Here is a 23,572-nt window from a genome sequence, read left to right as displayed (position 1 = left end):
GATTGGCTAGCAAGTTTTGTTGGAATTGGGCAAGAAAGGTTAACTGCTATTTTAAAATATTTATGCCTATGACTTCATTATTAAATAGCCTATTTAATAAACTTTAATAAATGTATTAAAACACTTTCTGGGGAATAACAATGATGATGTTTATGATGACTATGAAATCTACAGCTGTATTCTCTTTAGATTTTCTTCCTAAAGTTAGAGGATAGTATAATGTTTCCCAAATATAATTAAGAAAATCTTTGATGGGTGATGGAAGTGTGCTGCTATTTAGCCTATGTTTTATATAGAGAGATATACAATTATATTTTAAATTTATTATGTTAAAATTAATTATGATTAATATTATATATGTTTTTATTTTATTATATATCAAATATATTTCTATTTACATGATCATCTTGTGATTGTATATTTCTTCATCTTAACTATTCAGATAGTACTTAAAATGATGCCATATTAAAATTGATACTGAGCTGAATTTGTTTTCTTTTATGGTCAGAGTGATGAAGCCTAGTTGTAAATATAATTTAAGTATCACAAAAATGACCTATTAGGTGACATTTCAGAAGTAAGCTATAAATGCTAATGGGTGAAATATTTTCTGCTTTTATTAACTTGAACTTTCCTGAAGACTCATATATATTTCTTATGCCATGGTGGCTGTGCTTATTGTAATTTTCAAGTCTTTGCACAGTTTTTTGGCAAGAAGATTGAACATTTACCAACATACACCTGTATATATCTGTCACTTTCTTAAGTCCCATGCTGTCTTCCCATTACCTTAGGATAAGGCCCAAGTTCTTTAACTTGTACTCTAATGTTACAGCTCTGGCCACCACCTCCTCACTCTGGATTTCAGCCCTTTCCTACTGCCAACTCTTGCCTGTGGGCCTGTGCAGCACAAGTTGTTTGCCTGGGCTGGAGCAATTTTCTCCCTTCTCTCTCCATCTGGCTAACTCCTACTCATCCTTCAGAGCTCCATTTAAAGGTTCCTTTTTTATTTCTGAAAAGACCACCTCAATTCTCTAGACTAGGTTGGTATGCAGCTGCTCTGTCTCAGCACGTATTTTCCACATTGTTTGTTTGCATGAATGTCTTCCCCGGGTAGGTACAGTCCTATGCAGGTTATTATCCTGCTTCTGTGTCTCAAGCACAGGAGGGACTTACTAAATATTTCTTACATAAAGTTGACTGAGGAAAATTATAATTAGCCTTGTTGCCTTGACTCATTACCTTTTAAACTATAAATAAATGATATATGCATACTGATTCTATTTTTTTTTTAATTAAAGCAAGGATGGACCTCCAAATCATGGGCAATGGAGAATCCTTGCCTACCTGTGTAAGTAACATTTCTTCACATTTGAGATGTTTAATGGGTAAAATATTTATAACATATTGACACAAAAAGTAAGAAAATTATATATAGAGTATGATTATGAAACACAGAAAAGTTTATATGCATGTGGATGGCCTGAAAATTACTGTGTCAGAATTAAACTAGCTCTTGTGATAGGATGGTAGAATTAAGGTAATACTTAACTCTTGTTTTTTAATTTTAGTTAATATTATTTTTATAATTTTCTGACAGTTAAAATATTAGTTTATTTAGAAAATTAAGATAAGAGCTTTTATTAAAGAAATATATAAAATCTTGTGTTTTATAAATGGGATAGTCAAAATGAATTTAATGGGAGGTGTATCTGTACTTTAATCTTATCTTGAGGAATGTGACAATTTTCTCAATCTTACTAAATGATTTTATTTTTGGTCTAGAATCCGTTGATTGTTACATATTTTATTTTTTAAAAAAACTGGAAGAATATTATTTTCATATTCTTTCAAGTAGGTAAGACTGTAGGACTTCTTGAAAAATAGAAATTAAAAAGTTATGTATTAGGTTGAACTATAGAAAATTGACATTTTTACAGATTAAAAATGGGCAAATATCAGCAGTTTCATGTGGTTTCACAAAATGGATGCTTGTATGCTCATCCAAAGAATAGAGCAAGTTGCAAGTGCATATACAAGGTATTGAGTATATGGTGACAATCAGTTGTGTGCTGGAAAAAGTATAACAACTGTTTTTCTAAAAGTATACTATAAATTTATTATAAATTTTACTTGTTAATCATAATAAAATCAAATATATTTAAATATAATCAAATATATTTAAATATAATCAAATATATTCAAATATTTAAATACAACTAAATATAATTAAATATATTATAAATTTTACATGAGAATATCAATCAACGTGAATAATGGTTGATATTTTCATTTACTGTAGAGTGACATGAGTGAGTGATTTGTGGAATCAAGTAATAGTTTTGACCATTGGAAAAATATTTCCTCAGCTTTTTGTTACCATCTGATAGTTACAGACAGGATGTACTTTTAAGTTTAATATGCATTATTAATGTTTTCTCTACCACTTGTGTCAGCTTCATAAATCAACAGAATAATGTATCAAGTTCCAATTCATAGCATTTGCCCATTTCTGTCTAAGTAATCTCACTGTGGCTGATTTCAGGCTGTCACTGAACAGAGTGGGAAAGAGATCCACCACAATATTACCACTCAGAATAGCTATAAATAATTTCCAGAACACAAGTAATAGTGAAGTATAGTAAAGCCATTAAGAAATTATGGCTTTTGAGTATTTATTACCTTTGTTTTTAATATAATTTATTTCATCAAAAGTTTATACAATTTATTTTTGATAATTCTGTGTTAATAACCAGCTCAAAAACTTACTGAACATTTAACAAAAGCCTATCATAGCTGTAGGAGCCAGCATACTATTAGCTTCAGGGTACCTGTTTATATAGGATGTAGCTTATATGATTTGCAGCTATTAAAGTCTCATTTAAAAATTTATAGGATGCATAGATTATTTCTTTCAGGGTTCCACGACTTGATTTGGGAAGCCTTGTTGACTCTGATGAAGAGGTAATTTTTACTTGTTATTTAATATAATAAACATTTGAACACAATATTACAGATAGCATGTGATCAGTGTCACTTAATTTTATTTTCATGATGATTTTTCATATATTCCACTTAGTATAGTGCATATTCATTTTAACCCACCAAATTCATCTTCTGCTTTTGGTTGTGTCCCACCATGTCAAATACCATATACTCAGCATCATCTAAATGACCTGGTTGGAGTTCCCATTGTGGTGCAGTGGAAACGAATCTGACTAGTATCCCCATGAGGATTTGGGTTTGATCTCTGCCCCACTCAGTGGGTCCAGGATCCGGTGTTATCATGAGCTGTGGTGTAGGTTGCAGACACGGCTTGGATCTGTTGCTGCTGTGGCTGTGGTATAGGCCGGCCGCTATAGCTCTGATTCGACCCCTAGCCTAGGAACTTCCATATGACATGAGTGCAGCCCTAAAAAGCAGAAAGCAAAAAGCAAAATAAATAAATAAATAAATAAATAAATAAATAAATTACCTGGTTTGTATTTATTTACCAACTTTCAGAATTATAGTGTGCATCTATCACTGTATTTAACCCAGAAATTTCACTATGTTTAGTCTACGTTGTTAACTGAAGTATTATGTATATTAACATCCCAAACAATACTATTGATGAAATAATTTTACTTTGTTTTATATTTTTGTTTCACATAAGAATAGTATTTTTAAAATGTCTTATAAAATCGGTAACATATTGATTTATACTAATAGAGAGTTCTGGTGTTTGAAAATTAGGGCAGAAAATCTAGATTGGATCTTGCTAGCTTAACAATATAAAACTGGTCTCTTGGAAACTGACTTATACTTTAGGCTACTAGGATACTAGGGACTAAGTAACTATATATTCTACGAGTAGGGCTTGCTTTTCTGTCTTTGTTAGTCTTTTTCCATTCATGTTCTTCTCAGTCTTATTTTGGATAAATTATATGACTAGTACCCTAATTGGTATCATGCTATGGTTTTCACCCTGAAGCCTTGCCCCATCCTTCTCCTCTGGGTGTAGACTTGGAGTGTAGACTTTCTAAGCATTGTACTGGCATTACACTCCCTTTGGAGCAGCTGTTCCTCTCTGGGACAATACATATTTGCCTACTATTCCTTTTAAGTTTCTCTTATTCACTGGTTCTCTTACTGCTCATCCCAAGGAAATGTGGCAGGGAACCAAATAATACCAGAAGGTAGAATTTTTAAGTATTCTTGAAATGGCAACAGAGCTTCTCAGTATGAGTGATTTCCAGTTCTCATGGCTGTTCTGGAAATATGATGGGTTATGGAGTTTTTCTGAGGCAGGAATAAAAAGTCTACTCCTAAGAAGAAAGAAAAGTCATTTTTTTTTTTTTTCTCCTCTGCAATTTAGAACAAGCACTGATCTCCAGCTGGGAAATAAGACACAGGCTTAGAGTCTGAGGCCAGGCCCATTCTGAGTAGCCCTGTGTGCTCTGATTGTTCAGTGCTGCTGTTCCAGCTAAATGTTTTAAGTATGACCTCTCTTTAGAAAAGAGATTATAGTGGTCAGTTTCTTAGGTATTAATGTAAAGATAAAATGTAAGCCAGTTAATGTTAATGAGGAAAATTAATATAACTTTGATATTTTCTGGCATATAGTATAGTTTTTCTTTTTACCTCTAGGAGCAGGACATACTACCTGAGGATTTGCCAGCGCCAACAGGAAAATATAAACTAAAAAATCAGCAATATAAAACTGAAATGAAAGAGGAATATAAGCAGTATAGTAAGAGAAATGCAGAAAAGACTAAGTCAAACATCGCACATCAACAGAATGTAAAAAACAAAATAGATGGCAAGGTAATATAGAGGCTTTATAAAATTGTAATGAAATTTAAAGAAAACAGTACCCATATTATGGAAACATCTTTATGTCTGATATGTTTTGCTGTTATTCATGATAAAGTATAATATTTAATATTTATTTCTGTGTGCCAAAGGCTATTTTAAGTATTTGACTTACATTAACAAGTTTATTCTGCATAACAACCCTAATTGGTTATTATCACCATTTTCAGATGTGAAAACTCTAGTCATCTGACCTAATCACCTTTATTAATAATTTTTCACATGCCTTGGGTTGGAAATAAGATAGTATTATATAACTGTCTTTGGTGTAGCTGTTTTGAACTTTGTTGGTCTCACAGGCTAAACTTTAAAGTTGAAAAGTAGTTTCAGACTTAAAAGTGACTCTGTTTTATTCTAAAACTGTCATCATCCTATGATTGTCTTCTATCTCATTTTGGATAATAATTTAGTATCACAAATTGCTGAAATTGTTATATTTTCATTTAATATTATATTAATTAGGTGTAGGTTCACCAATAGCAAATATAAGAGCAAATTAAATGTAGTACATTGAATGGCTTTCCACAAGCATACCGGAAAAGTCAATCTTGAATTTTAGAAAGAAAGCTTGAAAACATAGTTTATGATACTACTGACCATCAAGAAAAGAGCACTTCTTGATACAATTCTTTATCACTTACTTTTTAATGAGAACAGTTTATTTTCACAGACATTTTATGGTTGTATTTGCTTAGCATTTTCCTGTAGGTTAAAAAAAAAAAGGATAAATTATAAGTAGATAGGGCATATCAGCTATTTTTTTCTAATCCATGTAGGAATTATCTAGAACTAACTAAATCACATGGTGTTTAGCTGAAAGAGTAAAAAAAATTATGGGATTATTTGGTCTTTTATTTTAAAACAAATTTTCCAGATCCAAATAGATGCACATAAATATAATATTTTAATGTCTGTCATAACATATAGAATAATTTCAAAACTGTTTAGCATCTAGCCATTATTTGTAGGATCTATCATGTGATATTTAGATCACTGTAATAATGTTAGAAAAATAGAAAGAACAAAGGTTTCTATAAGTGCATGCTTTATTTGCCACATAAAAATAGTTTTAAAGTAAACATTTGATGACCTTGAACTGAACACAAGTCCAAATGAGGACACTTGCTTAACTTTTGGTTTAAGAGAGGACAGTATTGTTTGCAAATCTTCCTATATGATTAGTAAATAGTTGCATAGTGTGAATTAAGGGTTTTATAAATAAAAGCCAATATTTGCATATTTTCTTCTAGAGAAGATCCAATTTTATTTCTTTGATTTTTTAACCTACATTTAACCTACATGTTAAAAGTTTAAAAATTTTTGATAGTCTTGCAAAAAAGCCCTAGTTCCTATATATTCCATATATAATAATCTTGTACTTAAGGGGTTTAAGCAATTTATCTGATATATATATATACACACACCCCATTATTAGAACCAAAACCGCTATATAAGTGTGCTGTTAGTAAATCCTATTATAATTACATGAATTAACACTAATAGTAGTCTCTGGAAATAGAAGAGGCCCCAGAAATATAAGCCTCTCTTTAAAGGAGGGAGCCCACATGTAAACTGATTCTCTTCGTTGAAAAAGAAGAGCTAAAGTTAGATATATTTAGAATCCAAGATAGTAACTAAAGGCCATAGCTACTAACTAATCAGGCTGATTCATCAGTCAATTGATAATGTCAAACAGTAAAATAAAAGTTCCATTCTGTTTGATTCTAAAGGCAAATGTCTTGTGTTAAACTTTCCTTACATTTAGTATGGTGGTGAATCTCTTATTGTCAAATTGTTTTACTACCTAAAATGTAAACTTTGTGTGTGTGTACACACACACACACACACACACACACACACACACACACACACATGTTTTATTGAGGAGGCTATCACAGTATCGCAGGAAAGAGATGAAGATGCTTGCTTGGACCCAGGTGGTTGCAGAAGGCTTGGATAAGAAGTGGTCATAATAAATCAGTTTCTAGATAGATTCTGAAGGTAGGGCTAAGAATATTTGGTGATGGATTGATTGTAGGATTCAGAGAAAGGAAAGCTGAAAAATGACTCTTAGGGCTTTTGAGCTGAGCAACTGGAAGGGTGGACTTGTCATTAACTGGAGTGGAAAAGACCACAGTGAAGTCTGATTTGGGGAGATGAAATGTGAATTACCAAGTGGAAATGTCACTGTTTCCCTTTTGTACAAGATTACAAACAAGCTGAAACAAAATAAAGTGCTTTGGAAAGTTTTTCCAGCCTACGCATAATGCAGAACTTGGCTTATAGTAAAACATATGTGTTAACCTTTTATAGTTACTGTATATAATGCTAAACATCTTTTTGGTGACTGTTAAAATAAATCACTATTTAGGAAAAAGAGATATTAGTGGGTAAATAAAATTGTAAGATATACTCATAAATTTATTTCCCAATAGTATAGAAACAAGATTTATTATTCATTCATTGAATAAATATTAAGTGCTCACTATATGTGCTTCTGTTCTGGTACCAAGCATGCTGCAATAAAAGACAGACAAGATTCCTGCCCTCAGAGAACTTATAGCAGGAGAGGTGGGCAACAAATCCTAAACAAATGTATAATAAAGTTTCATGTAGCAATCCAAGGTCTTCAGAAGAGAAGAGTATGAAGGAGTGTAACCTTTCAAGGAAGACCTAGAGCAAAAACAAGCCCTATGGGGGAAACTCTTGAAATCTATTAAGTTTTTGACAAGTTGCTGTCCTATTTTTTGTTAAGGTCATGTAGGCACATCTTATAGTCAGAGAAAAATGTAGTGTTTATCTCTTTAGAATCCTTATTAAAAGTTCAGGAATATCAGAAGTAAAACCAGTAAATCATTGAAACAGTAATTACTAAAAGTCAGTTGTGCACACAACAAAAAGACAGTTTGTAAAGTTCGGAGCACTCAAATCAAATGTGGAATAAGACTCAGGGATAAATTTTTATAAAGCAGATGATGGAATGAGGAGGCAGTGACTGTTTATTCTTCACATTGATTGGTTATATTAGAATTTTTTTTAAATGATAGGGGATTGACTCGTGGTTACCTCATATCAATTTTGGGGAACAGTTTAAGTTTTGCTTATGATTTCCAGGAAGCAGGAAGTGATCCTAGTCAAGTTAGGCTCACTTGTCTTGCAAAATAAGCTAAATTAAGCTTTGCTTGTATGACTAAACTGGTATTGTCTGCTCAAGGAATTTTCAATACTGGTCTTTGTGTTTGATTTTAACAGTCTGAAAGGATACACTGTTTCTATTAGTACATGTGAATTTAATTTTATAAAGAAGTGAGAAGCCCACAGTTATTAACTTTACATTCTCAAATGGACAGTTATCTTAGTTGTTCCTTTTAATCTAATGCTTACTGTATGTCAGTACTTTTATAAGTGTTGGACATGTATCATCTCATTTAATCATTTTTTGTGTGTGAAGTAAATACTAATATTAATTCCTATTCTATCTATGAGTAAATGGAGGTATAGAGAGGTCATCTAGCTAGAAAGTGGGAGAGATAAATTCAAACAGACTGTCTCATTGTCAGAGCTTGTGCTCCTAGTCTTACGTATACAGTGATAATTTTATCCTTTATTTTATTTCATTTTACTTTTTTTGTTTGTTTTTTAGGGTCACACCCATGGCATATGGAGGTTTCCAGGCTAGGGGTCAAATCGGAGCTGTGGCTGCTGGCCTACACCACAGCTCACACAACGCCAGATCCTTAACCCACTGCACGAGGCCAGGGATCTAACCTGTGTCCTCATGGATGCTAGTCAGATTCATTTCCGCTGAGTCATGACAGGAACTCCTATCCTTTATTTTATTAAAAACAAATATTCTAAGTATATGTATGAGGGTTCACTTGTTGCTTTCATGTATAGTGTATACAAGATGCAGAAGCCATTGTGGATGATCTTACAACTCTGGACAGGAAAGCCCTCCTACAGCACGGTTATGCAGACAACCCTTATACTGCACAACGGACTACAAGAAAATCTGACGCCGTATGTTACTGGTATTTCTACTTATTTGATAAGCCGTTAAGATAATTTGCCCTTCGAGATTTTACAGACTTAAAATTGAATAAATAATTGCAACTGAATTTGGATTGAGGTGATTCATTAATATGCAAATTGAGTGCTCGCTCTTACCATGGATTGACATTTGTTCGGTATGTTAAATGCGGGAAAATCATTTTGCATCTTTGGGAGTTTGTAAAAATTAAGTTTATGTTGTTCAAAATGTTAAAGGCCAGTATTTATGACTGTGGGCTTCTCTGGCATCACCCCTTCCCCCACAAAGATGTAGCCAGACTTTTTTTTTTTGAAAGTCATTAGATATAGAACTAGAGAAATTCAGGCCAACTAAGAAAAAGGGTAGGGATAAAGTAATTTTTCTTTAGGAAAAGGGAAGCAAAGCTCTAGGTTCTCAGTATTAACTTTAAGTCTTTTACAAAATCAATTGAGATTGTCTAATAAGTATTGGCTTAGATCAGTTCTTGTATATATAAATGATTATAACACTTCTATAGTGTCCTGGGGCAAGTAGACCAAGCTGCATGGAGTTGGAGTCTACTGGTTACCTAGACACCCTGCCCCCGGTGATTAATATCTTAGGCACACCTATCATAAATTGATGGAATATCAGTGTGTATTGGCTCAAACATTGAAAAAATTCTGCCTTAATTGGCCTAAATAATAATAAATCAATATGGATTTAGCTAGTTACATTATCACTATCTTTGAGGAGAAATTAAAAATAGATTTTATTTGGAGTCATCCAAAATAAGTACATTCTGAATTGAGAGCAATGTGTGATCAATCTTTGAACCAGTTGGACTGATTTTCTGTGGCTGTCCCAAGTTGGTAATTATGTTCTTTTACTAAAATCATATACACATTATTTTCTATGCCTATTATTATTTAGGTATTTATGCTTAATAAAATAAGAAGTATTACCAGGATTATCCTAAAAAACAAAACAAAACAAAACCCTACTTTATAGGGCAAAGTTTTGTCCCAGATAAGGCTTATTTGGATATATTTCTTTAGTTTTACTTGAATGGACGTTACAAATATTCAAGGCCCGTTGGGTTCTATTCTTGGTGTAATCCAAAGCCAGCTGGGTGTTAGTGGATTTCTTTTCCTTACAATTACTTTCTTTTTTTCTTTTTTTTTTTTTTTTTTTTTTGTCTTTTTGCTATTTCTTTGGGCCGCTCCCGCGGCATATGGAGGTTCCCAGGCTAGGGGTCTAATCGGAGCTGTAGCCCCTGGCCTACACCAGAGCCACAGCAACGCAGGATCCGAGCCACGTCTGCAACCTACACCACAGCTCACGGCAACACTGGATCCTTAACCCACTGAGCAAGGGCAGGGACCGAACCCGCAACCTCATGGTTCCTAGTCGGATTCGTTAACCACTGTGCCATGACGGGAACTCCACAATTACTTTCTTAGTGGCATCACATCTGAATTCACCATAAAGCACATTTTACTCCATTGTGGTAGCACTCATTTATCAGTTTTTGAAAGGAAAAGTTTATGTGAGTAAACTTTGAATGCATCTGAAATTAGTACCAATGTATTTTTAAAATGTAGGTGGAAATGTAGTTAGTTTTTAACTAAATGAACAAAAGAAGTGAACCTATGGTTTTTAGGTCCATCTCTTCTATTTTGTCATTTTTTTAGTGTTAGCTCCTTTGCCTCTATGTGACTTCTGCTTCTAATCTGCTTTCTGTTTACACAGGCCACTAAATCATTGTGCTTGAGGGTGTTTCTAACCTTTCCTCCAAAGTATAAGCCACCATAAATGTCAACACCCAAGGTGGGCTTTCTGCATGGTCTCTATATTCATTAATCTCACCTCTTTGGCTTGCTTCTGGGTTTTACATCCATCATCTGGCTGATATGGAAATCTCCAATGATTCCTACCAAAATTTAAGTGCATTACTTTTTAGGAAATAAATGTATTTTTAGGTTAAAAAGTTGGACTTTAGATTTATTGATTATGGATACAGTAATCTATATTTAAGAAAGAAATTGGAATTGTTTACTTTATGTTTTAGGACTCTTGCATTAACTATAACATTGTTCTTCTATATGGACAATGACATTTTATTTTCTCTTCTCAGGAAGTTGTGGCTGCAGAGAAGAAGAAACAGACTGTTGCAGAGCAAGTGATGCTAGACCACTTATCCAGGTAAGAGAATAAATCATAATAGAAATCCATTCAGAAATTATTCATCAAATTTCTTTTTTAATACATGATACCCATATCTTTGGTCAGTCAACAAGTGGTGAGCTCAGAGATTTCCAGACTTTCTCTGTTCACTGCACTTGCAGTGTTTTAGTAATTTTTTTTACCAGACTCCTTGGCTGATAGATCTAGCCAGCATTTCTATTTATTATCTTTGTCTAAACATCTTAGTAAACATTTACTTCTCAACAAATTAGTGGTCATCAGAAAAAATCATACACATAAATCGAAAGAAAATATATTTTAATTTCATTCTGAAATAGGTGTAGTTATTTACTAATGAGATGTATGCACTTCTTGGGTGCTGCACAATCTCTCAAACCTTAGAATGTGTAGGATGCTGCCACCCTCACTTTCTATTCCACATGGCACTTGCTTTTAATCATAGCAATTATAGAAAGGACAGCTTTGCAAAGACGTAATGTCATTGAAGGAGTGTAGCATATTTTGTTGAAACTGTGAATTATCTTGAGCTAGTACTTTCTGTGATAGCGAACAAACATGAAGTGTCACCATTTCCCTCAAAAATTAAAAATATCCCTGGTGTCCCTTTGAGTTCCCTGTGACACCCCAGTTTGACTTAGTGCATGGTTTGAGAGCTGTGGGACTGTTAAGAATTTTAAAACCTAAAATTTCACAACCCTTAGAAAACTATATGAAGTTTTGATACCTACTGTGCTCAATTTTGTGAATACGTATATATTGTTGGATTTCAGAGGAAGCTGGAATAGTCTCAAAAGTCTTCAAGAAAGAAGTAAGACTTAAAAAAAATTGTTTAGTTAAGTGGCAGAGAGAAAGAATGATAGTCTGCATGCATGTCTTTTGGTTAATTCTTTGAAACAATTAATTTTCCTTATAGTCTTCAATGTATTTCCTTCTTTTATCTCATGGACTCTATGTTTTCCTCTACCTGCCAAATGCCACTACAGTGTTTCTTCATAAGATAACAAATGAGGAATTCCTGCCATGATGCAGCGAAAACAACCATGAGGTTGCAGGTTCAAATGCCTGGCCTCGCTCATTGGGTTAAGGATCTGGAATTGCCATGAGCTGTGCTGTAAGTTGCAGAGGTGGCTTGGATCTGGCGTTGCTGTGGCTGTGGTGTAGGCTGGCAGCTGTAGCTCTGATTGGACCCCTAGCCTGGAAACCTCCACATGCTAAGGGTACAGCCCTAAAAAGAAAAAGGAAAAAAAAAAAAAAAAGGTAGCGAGTGACATCCGTATTGCTGGACTAATGGTGATTTCTTAACTCTCAATTACATTACCCATCAGCAACATCTGTCTGGATTGAAGACTTTGTTCTCTTTGAAATGCTTTTCTTTTTCCCACTTGGCTTTCTGGCTTCCCACTCTTGGCTTGTTTTTCCTCCTACATCCCTGTTTTCGGCCTCTTGTCCTGCTTCCTCTTTGTCTCTCCAGTCTTTATAGGTGGAAAAACATCAGGGCTCAATTATTGGACTTGTAAACATTAACTTCCTAAGTGATCTGCTCTGGTACCACATCTTTAATAACCGTCTACATGCTGATGCTTCTCTAATTGAAGATCCCAAAGTAAAATTGTTCCAAACTGGGTTCCTGCAAATTGTTTTCCTTCCTTTCCCTCATGACGAAATCCTCTTTAATTTTCTTGCAGGGCAACCCCATTCTTCGAATAATTCAGGGGCCTAAAATCTTGGTGATGCCTTAAATCCCTCTCCTTCACTCAAATACTATACCCACTTTGTCAGCAAACACTCTCAGGTTTCCCATCAAAATAAATTTATTCCTTCTGCTGCTACCATCTCTGTTCATCTTCTGTTTCTGGATTATTTCAACCACTTTTTAACTGGACTCATTGTATCTGCATTCGCCCTAATTGGTCTCTTCTCAACCCAGCAGCCAGAGTGAGTCCACTGAAAGGCAAGCCAGATCAAACCCTCCAGTTATTTCCCATCTCAATCAGTTTAAAATCTATAAGACCTATGTATTAATTATATATAACCACAAACCTGGTAGCTTAAAACAGCAATCATTAATTACAGTTCATGTATCTTTAGGTCAGCTGCCCAGGCGAGGCCTGGCTGAATGGTTCTAACTTTTTGCTTACTTTGGCTTGTTATATATGAGCAAAAGCAATGGGCTTAATTCTGAGTTTAAGCCTTAAGAAATATCATGTGTTTCCATTTGCCTTTTTGTGCCTCTGCTATCTTTGTAAGAAGAACATAGATTGGTCAACCCACTGGTCTCAAGAAGAAAGTACTTCTACAAATGCAGCTGGGACACTTAGCCAAGGTTAACCTAGACGAGCAGATCCCCAACCAGCCCACACTTGGCAAGAGTTCAGCTGAGATCAGCAGAGCCATCTAACTATATATAACTTGCTAAAGGAAGTTAAACAGCTAAGGTTAAAGCCAAGGGTAGGAAAATACACTATATTTATATGGAGGCTAAGGCAAGGATATGGATCAGAATTGCTGAAAAGTTGGAGCCAAGAATACAGTCTCTTCAAGCCCTAGGTGATCTGCCCACTGTTAGATCCTGAATGCCTCTTCCACTTTTTCCCCTCTTGTTTACCGGGCTCCACCATCTGGCTTCCTCTTTGTTCTGTAACATACCAGGTTCACTTCTGTCTCAGGTGCTTTGCATTTATTTTCGGCTCTGCTTGGAATGCATTTTCCCTGGAAATCCATACCACTGCTTACTTATTTTGCTTCTTGTCTTTATTCACAGGTCACCAGCACAGTATCTTTTTGTTTAAAGAATAGTAAGAGGAAGACTTAAAGGTCTGAGTTCTCTCAAAAATTTCAGTTTATTTTTAGGTAACACTTGTAGAAAAAGAGACAGGAATATTCAATTTTTTATGGCCAGTGTTTTTCTTTTTTTTTTGTCTTTTTGCCTTTTCTTGGGCCGCTCCCGTGGCACATGGAGGTTCCCAGGATAGGGGTTGAATTGGAGCTGTAGCCACTGGCCTATGCCAGAGCCACAGCAACATGGGATCTGAGCCACGTCTGTGACCCACACCACAGCTCACGACAACGCCGGATCCTTAACCCACTGAGCAAGGCCAGGAATCGAACCCGCAACCTCATGGTTCCCAGTCAGATTCGTTAACCACTGCACTACGATGGGAACTCCTGGCCAGTGTTTTTTAATTATTAAATTTATTAATTCAATATCTGAAAAATATATAATTCTACCAGTAGCATATATTGGCATTTGTCTTTGAGTTTTCCAATTGCTTATAAATATATGAATGCTAGAGAAATGCATTATAACATTTAATTGTCAGATTTTGTATATTCCTAATAGGGCTGTAATCAGTGATCCAGAGCAAAATTTAACCACTGAGAAACAAGAAATTGCTCATATCCTTCCAGATTCAAAGATGGCACCTATTCGATTTAGGAAAAGAACACTACATGAAACAAAGTAAGAAGATTTTACTTATATTAAACTGAGGACGTAATATGTTATAAATGTATTTTTAAATGTACTTTTGAGTCTAACTGAAAAGTTTTTCTGCATGTTTTTGCTTTTTTCTATATAAATGGAGGTGGAATATTTGGAGTTCAGTTAAGATACTGGAGTAAATTTTGCCCTCCAGATCTTCTACTTATAATTTAAAAATGAAAACAAGAATCTTAGGTGATAATATATGTGAAAATACCTAATATAGTAATTGAGACATTTATTTGTGCACAATATATACTGGCTGAATTTCACTGACATAATATATTCAAAATTAGTATAGTTTAAAAGTTCTTATTTTTGCCTTTTAAACCTCCTAAAATCTTTGGTTCGATATGGACTTTTACAGTCCACTAGTACAGTCCAATGAAATTTTTCAGCGACTTCACTGACAGTTAACATCTAGCCTCAGACTTAATAGAATAAAAACCCACCAGTTGCTGTAGCAGTTTTTTATATTTTTAGACTTCTGTAATTGTTAGACAGTTCTTTCTTATAACTCTATTTTTTTTGTTTCTTATTTTTTGGAAGCCTTTTTTTTCATACCTTTAAATATTTGAAGGTATCATGTATTAATTTCCTATTGATAATTTCCTATTGCAAATGATCACAAACAGGTGTTTTATTTTAAAACAAGGCAAATTTATTCTCTTACAGTTCTAGAGGGAGGTCAGAAGCCTAAATCAAGGTGTTGCCAGGGCTGCATTCCTTCTGGAGGCCTCAGGGAAGAATTCATTTCTTTGCCTTTATTCCTTGGCTTTGTTTTGTTTTGTTTTAGCCCACATGCACTCATGCATCACATGGAGGTTCCCAGGCCAGGGGTGGAATTGGAGATATAGCCGCTAGCCTATACCACAGCCATAGCAACACAGGATCCAAGCTTCATCTTTGACCTACACCATGACTCATGGCAACACTGGATCCTTAACCCATTGAGCGAGGCCAGGAATTGAATCCACAATTTCATGGTTCCTAGTTGGCTTCATTTCTGATGTGCCATGATGGAAACTCCTTCTTGGTTTTTTAAGGCTATCAGTGGCTGGTCAAGTCTTTCTTAGATCACTCGAATGCTCCTCTTCTATAGTTCTATATCCTTCTGCTTTCCTCTTATAAAGACACTTGCAATTGCATAGAACCTACCTGGATAATCCTGGTTATTCTCCTCATCTCCAGACCCTTAACTTAATCATATTTGCAAAGCCCCTCTTATGTGAATTCACTAATTATAGGTTCTGAGGATTAGGATATAAATCTCTTTGGAAGTCCATCATTCAGCTACAATATATCTAAACTTCTCTTTCTTAAAGTAAACTTTTGTTGAAATAAAACATTCATTCACGAAGTGTACATGTAAATGTACAGCATAGGAGTTTTCACAAGCTGAACAATAATTTGTGTACCAAGTTCCTAGACCAAGAAATAGAATGTTACCCCAGAACCATCCCCTCCCCTGCCCCATGTGTTGCCTCCCAGTCACTCTCCACTTCCCCTACCCTCTCTGTCCTGAAGTCCTATAGTCATAACTGCCTGGTTATAAACTTATATGAAATCACAGAATTTGGACTCTGTGTCTGGCTCTTTTGCTCAATATTATGTTTGAGTTTTATCCGTGTTACTATTTGTAGTTGTCCTTTATACTCATTGCTGTACAGCATTTCATTGTATAAATATACCACAGTTTATTTATTCACACCTGTTGGTGGACATTTGGCAATTTATGAAGAGTGTTGCCATGAACTTTTGTGCATGCCTTTTGGTGAACATATGTATTCATTTCTGCTCAGTACTCACTTAGGAGTGGAATCGCTGGCCCATTTAGTTTGCATATGTTCAGCTTTGAAAAATACTGCCAAATAGTTTTCCAAAGTGGCTGCTGCAATTAAAACACACACCAGTAGCAGCAAGAGGGTGCTAGTGGCACCATATCTTTGCCAATGCTGGGAACTGTCTATATTTTTCATTTTACTTCTTCCCATGGGTATGTATTGGTGATTTTCACTTACATTTCACTGGGGAGTAATGACGTTGATGACTTTTGCACATGTGTATCAGTCATCTGGAAATCCTCCTATAGGAAATTTCCCTTCAAATCTATTGGGTTATCTTTTTCATCTTGATTTGTGGAACTTATTTATATATTCCAGTTATGAGTCCTTTTTCAGCTTTATTTGCTGGAAATATCTTTTTCTACCCTGTGGCCACCTTTTCATTCCCTTGATCATGTTTTTTGATGAACAAGAGTTCCTAAATTTATTGTAGATCAGTTTACCTGTCTTTCCATTTATTGTTAGTGTCCTTTGTGTCTTCTTTACAAAATCTCTCCCTACCACCAAGTCATTATCTTTCTGACTTGTAACACCACTAATGTCATATATAAAGTTGTTATACATGCATTTTTTTATTACTCAAATGAATTTATCACATCTGTAGTTGTATAATGATCGTAACAATCTGATTTCACAGGATTTCCATCCCACAGCCCAAGCACATCCCCCCACCTCCCAAACTGTCTCCTCCGGAGACCATAAGTTTTTTAATGTCTATGAGTCAGCATCTGTTCTGCAAAGAAGTTCAGTCTGTCCTTTTTTCAGATTCCACGTGTCAGTGAAAGCATTTGATTTTAGTGTCTCATTGTATGGCTGACTTCACTTAGCATGATAGTTTCTAGGTCCATTCATGTTGCTAAAAATGCTGGTATTTCGTTCTTTTTGATGGCTGAGTAATATTCCATTGTGTATATGTACCACATCTTCTTGATCCACTCCTCTGTCGATGCACATTTAGGTTGTTTCCATGTCTTGGCTATTGTAAATAGTGCTGCAATGAACATTGGAGTACATGTGTCTTTGCGAGTCGTGGTTTTCTCTGGATAGATGCCCAGGAGTGGGACTGCTGGGTCAAATGGGAGTTCTATTTTGAGTTTTCTAAGGAATCTCCATACCGCTTTCCACAGAGGTTGCACCAATTTACAATCCCACCAACAGTGTACTAGGGTTCCTTTTTCTCCACACCCTCTCCAGCACTTATTGTTTGTAGACTTTTGGATGATGGCCATTCTGGCTGGTGTAAGGTGGTACCTCATCATGGTTTTGATTTGCATTTCTCTAATAATGAGTGATGCTGAACATCTTTTCATGTGTTTCTTGGTCATCTGTATGTCTTTTTTGGAGAACTGTCTGTTTAGATCTTCTGCCCATTTTTTGATGGGGTTGTTTGTTTTTTTGGTATGGAGCTGCAGAAGTTGTTTATAAATTTTGGAGATTAATCCCTTGTCAGTCGATTCATTTGCAAAGATTTTCTCCCATTCTGTGAGTTGTCTTTTCATGTTGTTTAGGGTTTCCTTAGCTGTGCAGAAACTTTGGAGTTTGAGTAGGTCCCATTTGTTTATTTTTCTTTTAATTGTCAATACTCTGATAGGTGGATCTGAGAAGATGTTGCTGTCGTTTATGTCAGAGAGTGTTTGGCCTATGTTTTCCTCTAGGAGTTTGAAAGTGTCTGGTCTTATATCTAGGTCTTTAATCCATTTGGAGTTTATTTTTGTGTATGGTGTTAGGGAGTGTTCTAATTTCATTCTTTTCCATATGGCTGTCCAGTTTTCCCAGCACCACTTATTGAACAAGCTGTCCTTTCTCCATTGTATAGTCTTGCTTCCTTTGTCATAGATTAGTTGGCTGTAAGTGCATGGGTTTAATTCTGGGCTTTCTATCCTGTTCCACTGATCTATATGTCTGTCTTTGTGCCAGTACCATGCAGTTTTGACGACTGTTGCTTTGTAGTATAGTCTGGGAGCCTGATTCCTCCAGCTCCATTTTTCTTTTTCAGGATGTCTTTGGCTATTCTGGGGCATGGTTTGTTTCTAGGCTTTTTTCAGTCTCATCTACTTGAGATACATCCCTGCACCAATATTATCCTGTCTTAATTAGTCTTGTTATGTATTAAATACCTGAAGCTTGTTTAGCTTTAATAGCATCTTGGCATTCTTGGCCCTTTCGCCTTCAGTACAAATTTTAGATTTAGCTAGTCTAGTTCTGTGAAAAATCCTAGGGGGTATTGATTAGAATGATTGAATTTATGGACTTCACTTCCCTTCCTCCCTATTGCCAGAGAAGGAGGGGTGAGAAGCAGGAATTGGCATGTGTCGTGCAACCCTCCCCCTCTCTCTGCCTTGGGAGCTGTCTGCAGAAGTGCATTAAGTTTTAGAGGGTACCTCCCCAGTGGGAACGAGACGGTTAGTCTGTTTAATTCTAGTGTTAAGGACTTAGCTTGTGGTTGCTGCATTTCTAAGCCATGGCTTTCAGCAGCTCTATCAATAGTAATATTCCTGTGTGGATCTTCATCTGCTTGATCCTTATTCCTCTACTGGAGAACTTGGAGAAATATTCGTGCTACTCATTGGATACCCAAAACCCCAACATGGAACTTTCCATTTTATAATATAAATGCCTCTTTAATTCTTTTATCTTTCCAAGAAGACTGTAGACTGCTTGAAGCTATTACTTCATTCTGAATTCTGTCTACTTTTTTTTTTTTTTGCCATGCACATGGCATGTGGAAGTTCCCAGGCTGGGAACTAAACCTGAGCCATAGCAATGACAACACTGGTTTCTTAACTGCTAGACCAATGGGGAACTCCCTGAGTTCTATTTACTTTAGAGAAGCAACATAATGTAATGGTTGAGCAATTTTTTTTTTTGGTTTTGCCATGTGCTGTGTAAATGTAAAATTTAATTATAGAATGGGAATAATAGTACTTCCTTCATAGAGTTACTAAAACCATTAAATGAACCAATACACATTAAAATGATTTTCACACAGACTAGTATCTACAAAGTTCTTAATAAATAGTACTTATTATTATTATTGCTTTTATTTTCTTAGCACTTAGAATTATTTCAGGCTCATAGTGGGCATTCAATAAACACATTACTACCAATGGATTGAACTGAGTTGAGATGACCAAGCTTTCATGGCTTCACTCTGTGTCTGCAAACTCTCTATTGGTTTACAGGTTCTTGTTTGCTGTATCCTGCTTACCTTTCATAGACAACTAGATTTTATAGAGATATAACTTTTCAAGATCTCAGTAAGCTACACACTTACTGTTTACATTATTGCTATTTCATTATATCTGCAGTTTTATGGGAATATCATAAAATTACTTAGAAAGGGAATTAAGAGCTATCACTGAATCTTCAGATCTCTTAGTAAAAAGGAGATTTGTTGGTAGTAGGGTGTCAAAGTGTGTGTCACTGGATTTTGCTTCATATTCTTTTTTTTTGTCTTTTGTCTGTTGTTGTTGCTGCTATTTTTTGGGCCGCTCCCGCGGCATATGGAGATTCCCAGGCTAGGGGTTGAATCGGAGCTGTAGCCACTGGCCTACGCCAGAGCCACAGCAACGCAGGATCCGAGCCGCGTCTGCAACCTACCCCACAGCTCACGGCAACGCCGGATCGTTAACCCACTGAGCAAGGGCAGGGACCGAACCCGCAACCTCATGGTTCCTAGTCGGATTCGTTAACCACTGCGCCAGGACGGGAACTCCTGCTTCATATTCTTAAAGAGAACTCCAGGACTGGCAGTCTTTGTGAGATGGTTCAATGCTATCTAAAGGCCATAAAGATTAAATAACTGATTGGAGGCCTCACAGTGGGAACTGTGGCCAAAACTGGAGTCTCATCCAGGACTCTCCCTCTCTAGTCTGTTTTGGCAAAGAATGCTTTCAGAGACCCATAACTGAAAACCTGACTGATAGGGGCTTAAACAAGTCAGGATTTATTTTCCTTATTCAACCAGCTGCTTGGAGGTAGGCAGTGGTTGGCGTCAGCTCCGTGGCCAGGGAGGTGCAGCTCTGGGCAAGCTTCTCTGGGATCTTGTTGGCCTCTCCAACACTGTGGCCTGCTGGCTATAGTGGCTCCTACCTTCACATCCCTGCCACGTCCAGGGCCAGGAACTCTTCCCAAGCCACTGTCTCATCAGGACAAAAGAAAGCAAATTCTGTGGTGGGGGAGAGGCAAAGGAGAAATGGGTTAGAAATGGGTAGTCCTGCAATAGTTCTAGGCACAAATGTGCTGTCTCTGTTCTGTACTGGCTTTTGTAGCAGTCTGGTACTATACGTTCTAACATAAAAGCCATTCATGTGTTATGTCCCATAGCTCAGGATTATTTTTCTTCTGTGCTACAACTAGCAATCTGGGAAAAAAGAGGTTTATATCTTCATCTTATCTAATATGTGCACTTCAAGATATTAACATAACTTTTGGAGGTGCTTTTATCATTTACATCCAATAGAGATAAATTAGAAATAATTATTGACTGTTTGTATTTCTCCACAGAATAAGAACCCAGTCTACCTTAACTGAAAATATGCTTTCTCATAAAGTACAATTTGATGGTAGAATCATATCAAGGTAATTGTGATTTTATTAAGCTTTTTAATCCTGTGATTATTAAAAGGTATTTTCCTTTCAAATAGAAATAGCAATAATGGAATTAGTTAAATTTGTCACATTTAAGTGAAAAATATGAATTTAGCACAAACATCTTTAGGTAATATATATTAATCTGTGACAAAAATTATGGGACATGTGAATCTAAAAGAAAAGCATTTAAATTAGAAGTTATTGGAGTTCCCATTGTGGTGCAGCAGAGATGAATCTGACTAGTATCTATGAAGATGTAGGTTCTATCCCTGGCCTCTCTCAGCAGGATGGGGATCCGGCATTGCTATGAGCTCTGGTGTAGGTTTCAGACATGGCTTGGATCCCACATTGCTGTGGCTGTGGCATAGGCCAGCAGCTTTTGAAAATTTGACCCCTAGCCTGGGAACTTCCATATGCTATGGGTATGGCCCTAAAAAGCCTTAAAAAAAAAAAGTTATTTAAAATGTGATTTTAAAATGTCTTTCAGGAATTCCCGTCATGGCACAGTGGTTAATGAATCCGACTAGGAATCATGAAGTTGCAGGTTTGATCCCTGGCCTTGCTCAGTGGGTTAAGGATCCAGCTTTGCCGTGAGCTGTGGTGTAGGTTGCAGATGCAGCTCGGATCCCGCGGTGCTGTGGCTCTGGCTTAGGACGGCAGCTACAGCTCCGATTAGACCTTTAGCCTGGGAACCTCCATGTGCCATGAGAGCAGCCCAAGAAATGGCAAAAAGACGAAAAGAAAAAAAAATATCTTTCAAAAAGAAATTTAAAAGTGATTTTTTTAAGGATATATATTACTGCTAGAGGTATTCTAAACTATTTAAAAATTAACCTTTATGTAAGCTACTTTTGTTAGTTTTATTTTAATAATTTAAATTAATAGTATATTATTGGTAGATGTAGTAAAGTGACAAGGAAGATGATTCTTAAAACTGTTATCTCAGTCTTACAAAAACTTCTAGTAATACATAATGCTACTTGATGCTCCTTATGCATATTGAAGGTAAATTATCATATTGTTCAGTGATTTCAAATTTTCCATGTCCAAGATAATAAATGTATATCTATCCTGGGGTGGCTTTATGCAGACTCAACATTTTTGTAAATGTCTTTCACTTTATCTTAAAAATCTATGCCAAATTAGTAATCCACATTGTAATTTTTCTATATTCCTATCTGTATAAGATAAAGCTCTTTTCTCCATCCAAATATGACTTAAGTTGACACTTAAGCAAGCTCTGTCATGTTTTCCCTGTGGTTTCCCATAACTCTTGCCCAATGCCACACATTTGAGCGAGTCACACAATTCCTTTTTTTTCTTTTTACAGCTGCACTTACAGCATATGGTAGTTCTGAGGTAGGGGTTGAATCAGAGCTGCAGGCCTACACCACAGGCATGGCAAGCCAGATCTGAGCCTCACCTGCGACCTATGCCGCAACTAGCAGCAGTGCCAGGTCATTAACCCACTGAGCAAAGCCGGGGATTGAACCACATCCTCACAGAGACAATGTCAGGTCCTTAACCCAGTGAGCCACAATGGGAACTCTATGCAATCCCTCTCTGACATAAACAATCTGTTTATTATTAAATATTAAAAGTGTTCTATTTGAAAATCTTTGATATTTTTCTGTCTTACTAGAAATGGACATGATGCCTGCAGAGAGCTGGTTGGGTTCTTTTTCACTCATGACCAGTCCCTTACAATTTATGAGTATCGGCAATTTGGGAAAAATAGGTATGCCATCAAACATTGTTAAAATTCTCAAAATGATTACTTCCCAGAGAAGCTGAATAACTTCACATTTTTGTTATTTAACTCCTAGAACAAATGTGCTTCCTTTTATTCAGAAGAGCATTTATTGTCATCAGCATGGACGAAGAAAAGGAAAACAATACCAACTTGGTGATTTTTATATTGTAAGTTGAGTGTATATGTGTGTATGTTATACTAACTGGTATTGGATTTTGAGGGCTCCTGTGGGACTGGAGGGGCAGAGTTTCTAGTTTCCACTTTATTTTCTCTCCTCCTTCCTGAGTAGGGACCTTTGTGTGACTGGCTCATGGTTGATGTTTCCGCATGAGGTTCTGAATCTAAGCATAGCACTTATTCCTGTAGCCTTCCGCCAATGCTCAATTCTGCAATATAAGCCCTGGAAAGCTTGTGTCTTGGTACTTTTAAAGGCCCTGTGAGGCTGTACCTCTGGGTAAGTGGCTACTTTATTAGTACCATGAATAATTCTCCACCTAATGTAGGCCTATTTCCTGAAGATGCACATTTTTCTCCACACAGAGCGAGAAGGCCTTGGCTTCTGGAGCTGTCAAATAGCTCTTAGTTACCTTGTCTTCCCTGTGATTTCCCTACCTTGCACACTCCTGGCATATGGCATTATTACAAGGATTCCCTAGTGTGGGTGGATCATAGGTAATATTAGAGTTTGAATAGTGCTCTTAAATTTTAAATTATTACATTCATGTTATCTCATGATCAAATTGTAGCGCTATCCACTGGGGTCATTCATGTAACAAGTAGATACTCATAGGCTAGGCATTGGAAATGGAACCGTAACTTAAAAATATTCC

At 36.1% G+C, this 23,572-nt stretch overlaps 1 protein-coding gene across 5 annotated transcripts in view; it reads left to right on the top strand.

The window, feature by feature from the left end:
• CAPS2 (calcyphosine 2) overlaps positions 1–23,572 on the top strand; it is a 46,576-nt gene that overhangs the window by 5,538 nt on the left and 17,466 nt on the right. For 2 of the 5 annotated variants that reach the window (XM_047787212.1, XM_047787214.1), the window contains 9 exons: positions 1,302–1,351; positions 2,919–2,964; positions 4,630–4,806; positions 8,752–8,874; positions 11,001–11,068; positions 14,412–14,531; positions 20,903–20,977; positions 22,632–22,727; positions 22,816–22,909. In XM_047787212.1, the coding sequence (XP_047643168.1) occupies positions 1,302–1,351; positions 2,919–2,964; positions 4,630–4,806; positions 8,752–8,874; positions 11,001–11,068; positions 14,412–14,531; positions 20,903–20,977; positions 22,632–22,727; positions 22,816–22,909 (849 nt within the window). The remainder of the gene's footprint in view (positions 1–1,301; positions 1,352–2,918; positions 2,965–4,629; positions 4,807–8,751; positions 8,875–11,000; positions 11,069–14,411; positions 14,532–20,902; positions 20,978–22,631; positions 22,728–22,815; positions 22,910–23,572) is intronic. The other 3 variants (XM_047787215.1, XM_047787217.1, XM_047787216.1) reach the window with 3 other exon arrangements.

This window comes from Phacochoerus africanus, chromosome 7 (genome assembly GCF_016906955.1).
Source record: "Phacochoerus africanus isolate WHEZ1 chromosome 7, ROS_Pafr_v1, whole genome shotgun sequence".
NCBI classification, from domain to species: Eukaryota; Metazoa; Chordata; class Mammalia; order Artiodactyla; family Suidae; genus Phacochoerus; species Phacochoerus africanus.
The sequence above is the reverse complement of the archived record's forward strand: the minus strand, read 5'-3'. Positions and strand labels throughout refer to the sequence as shown.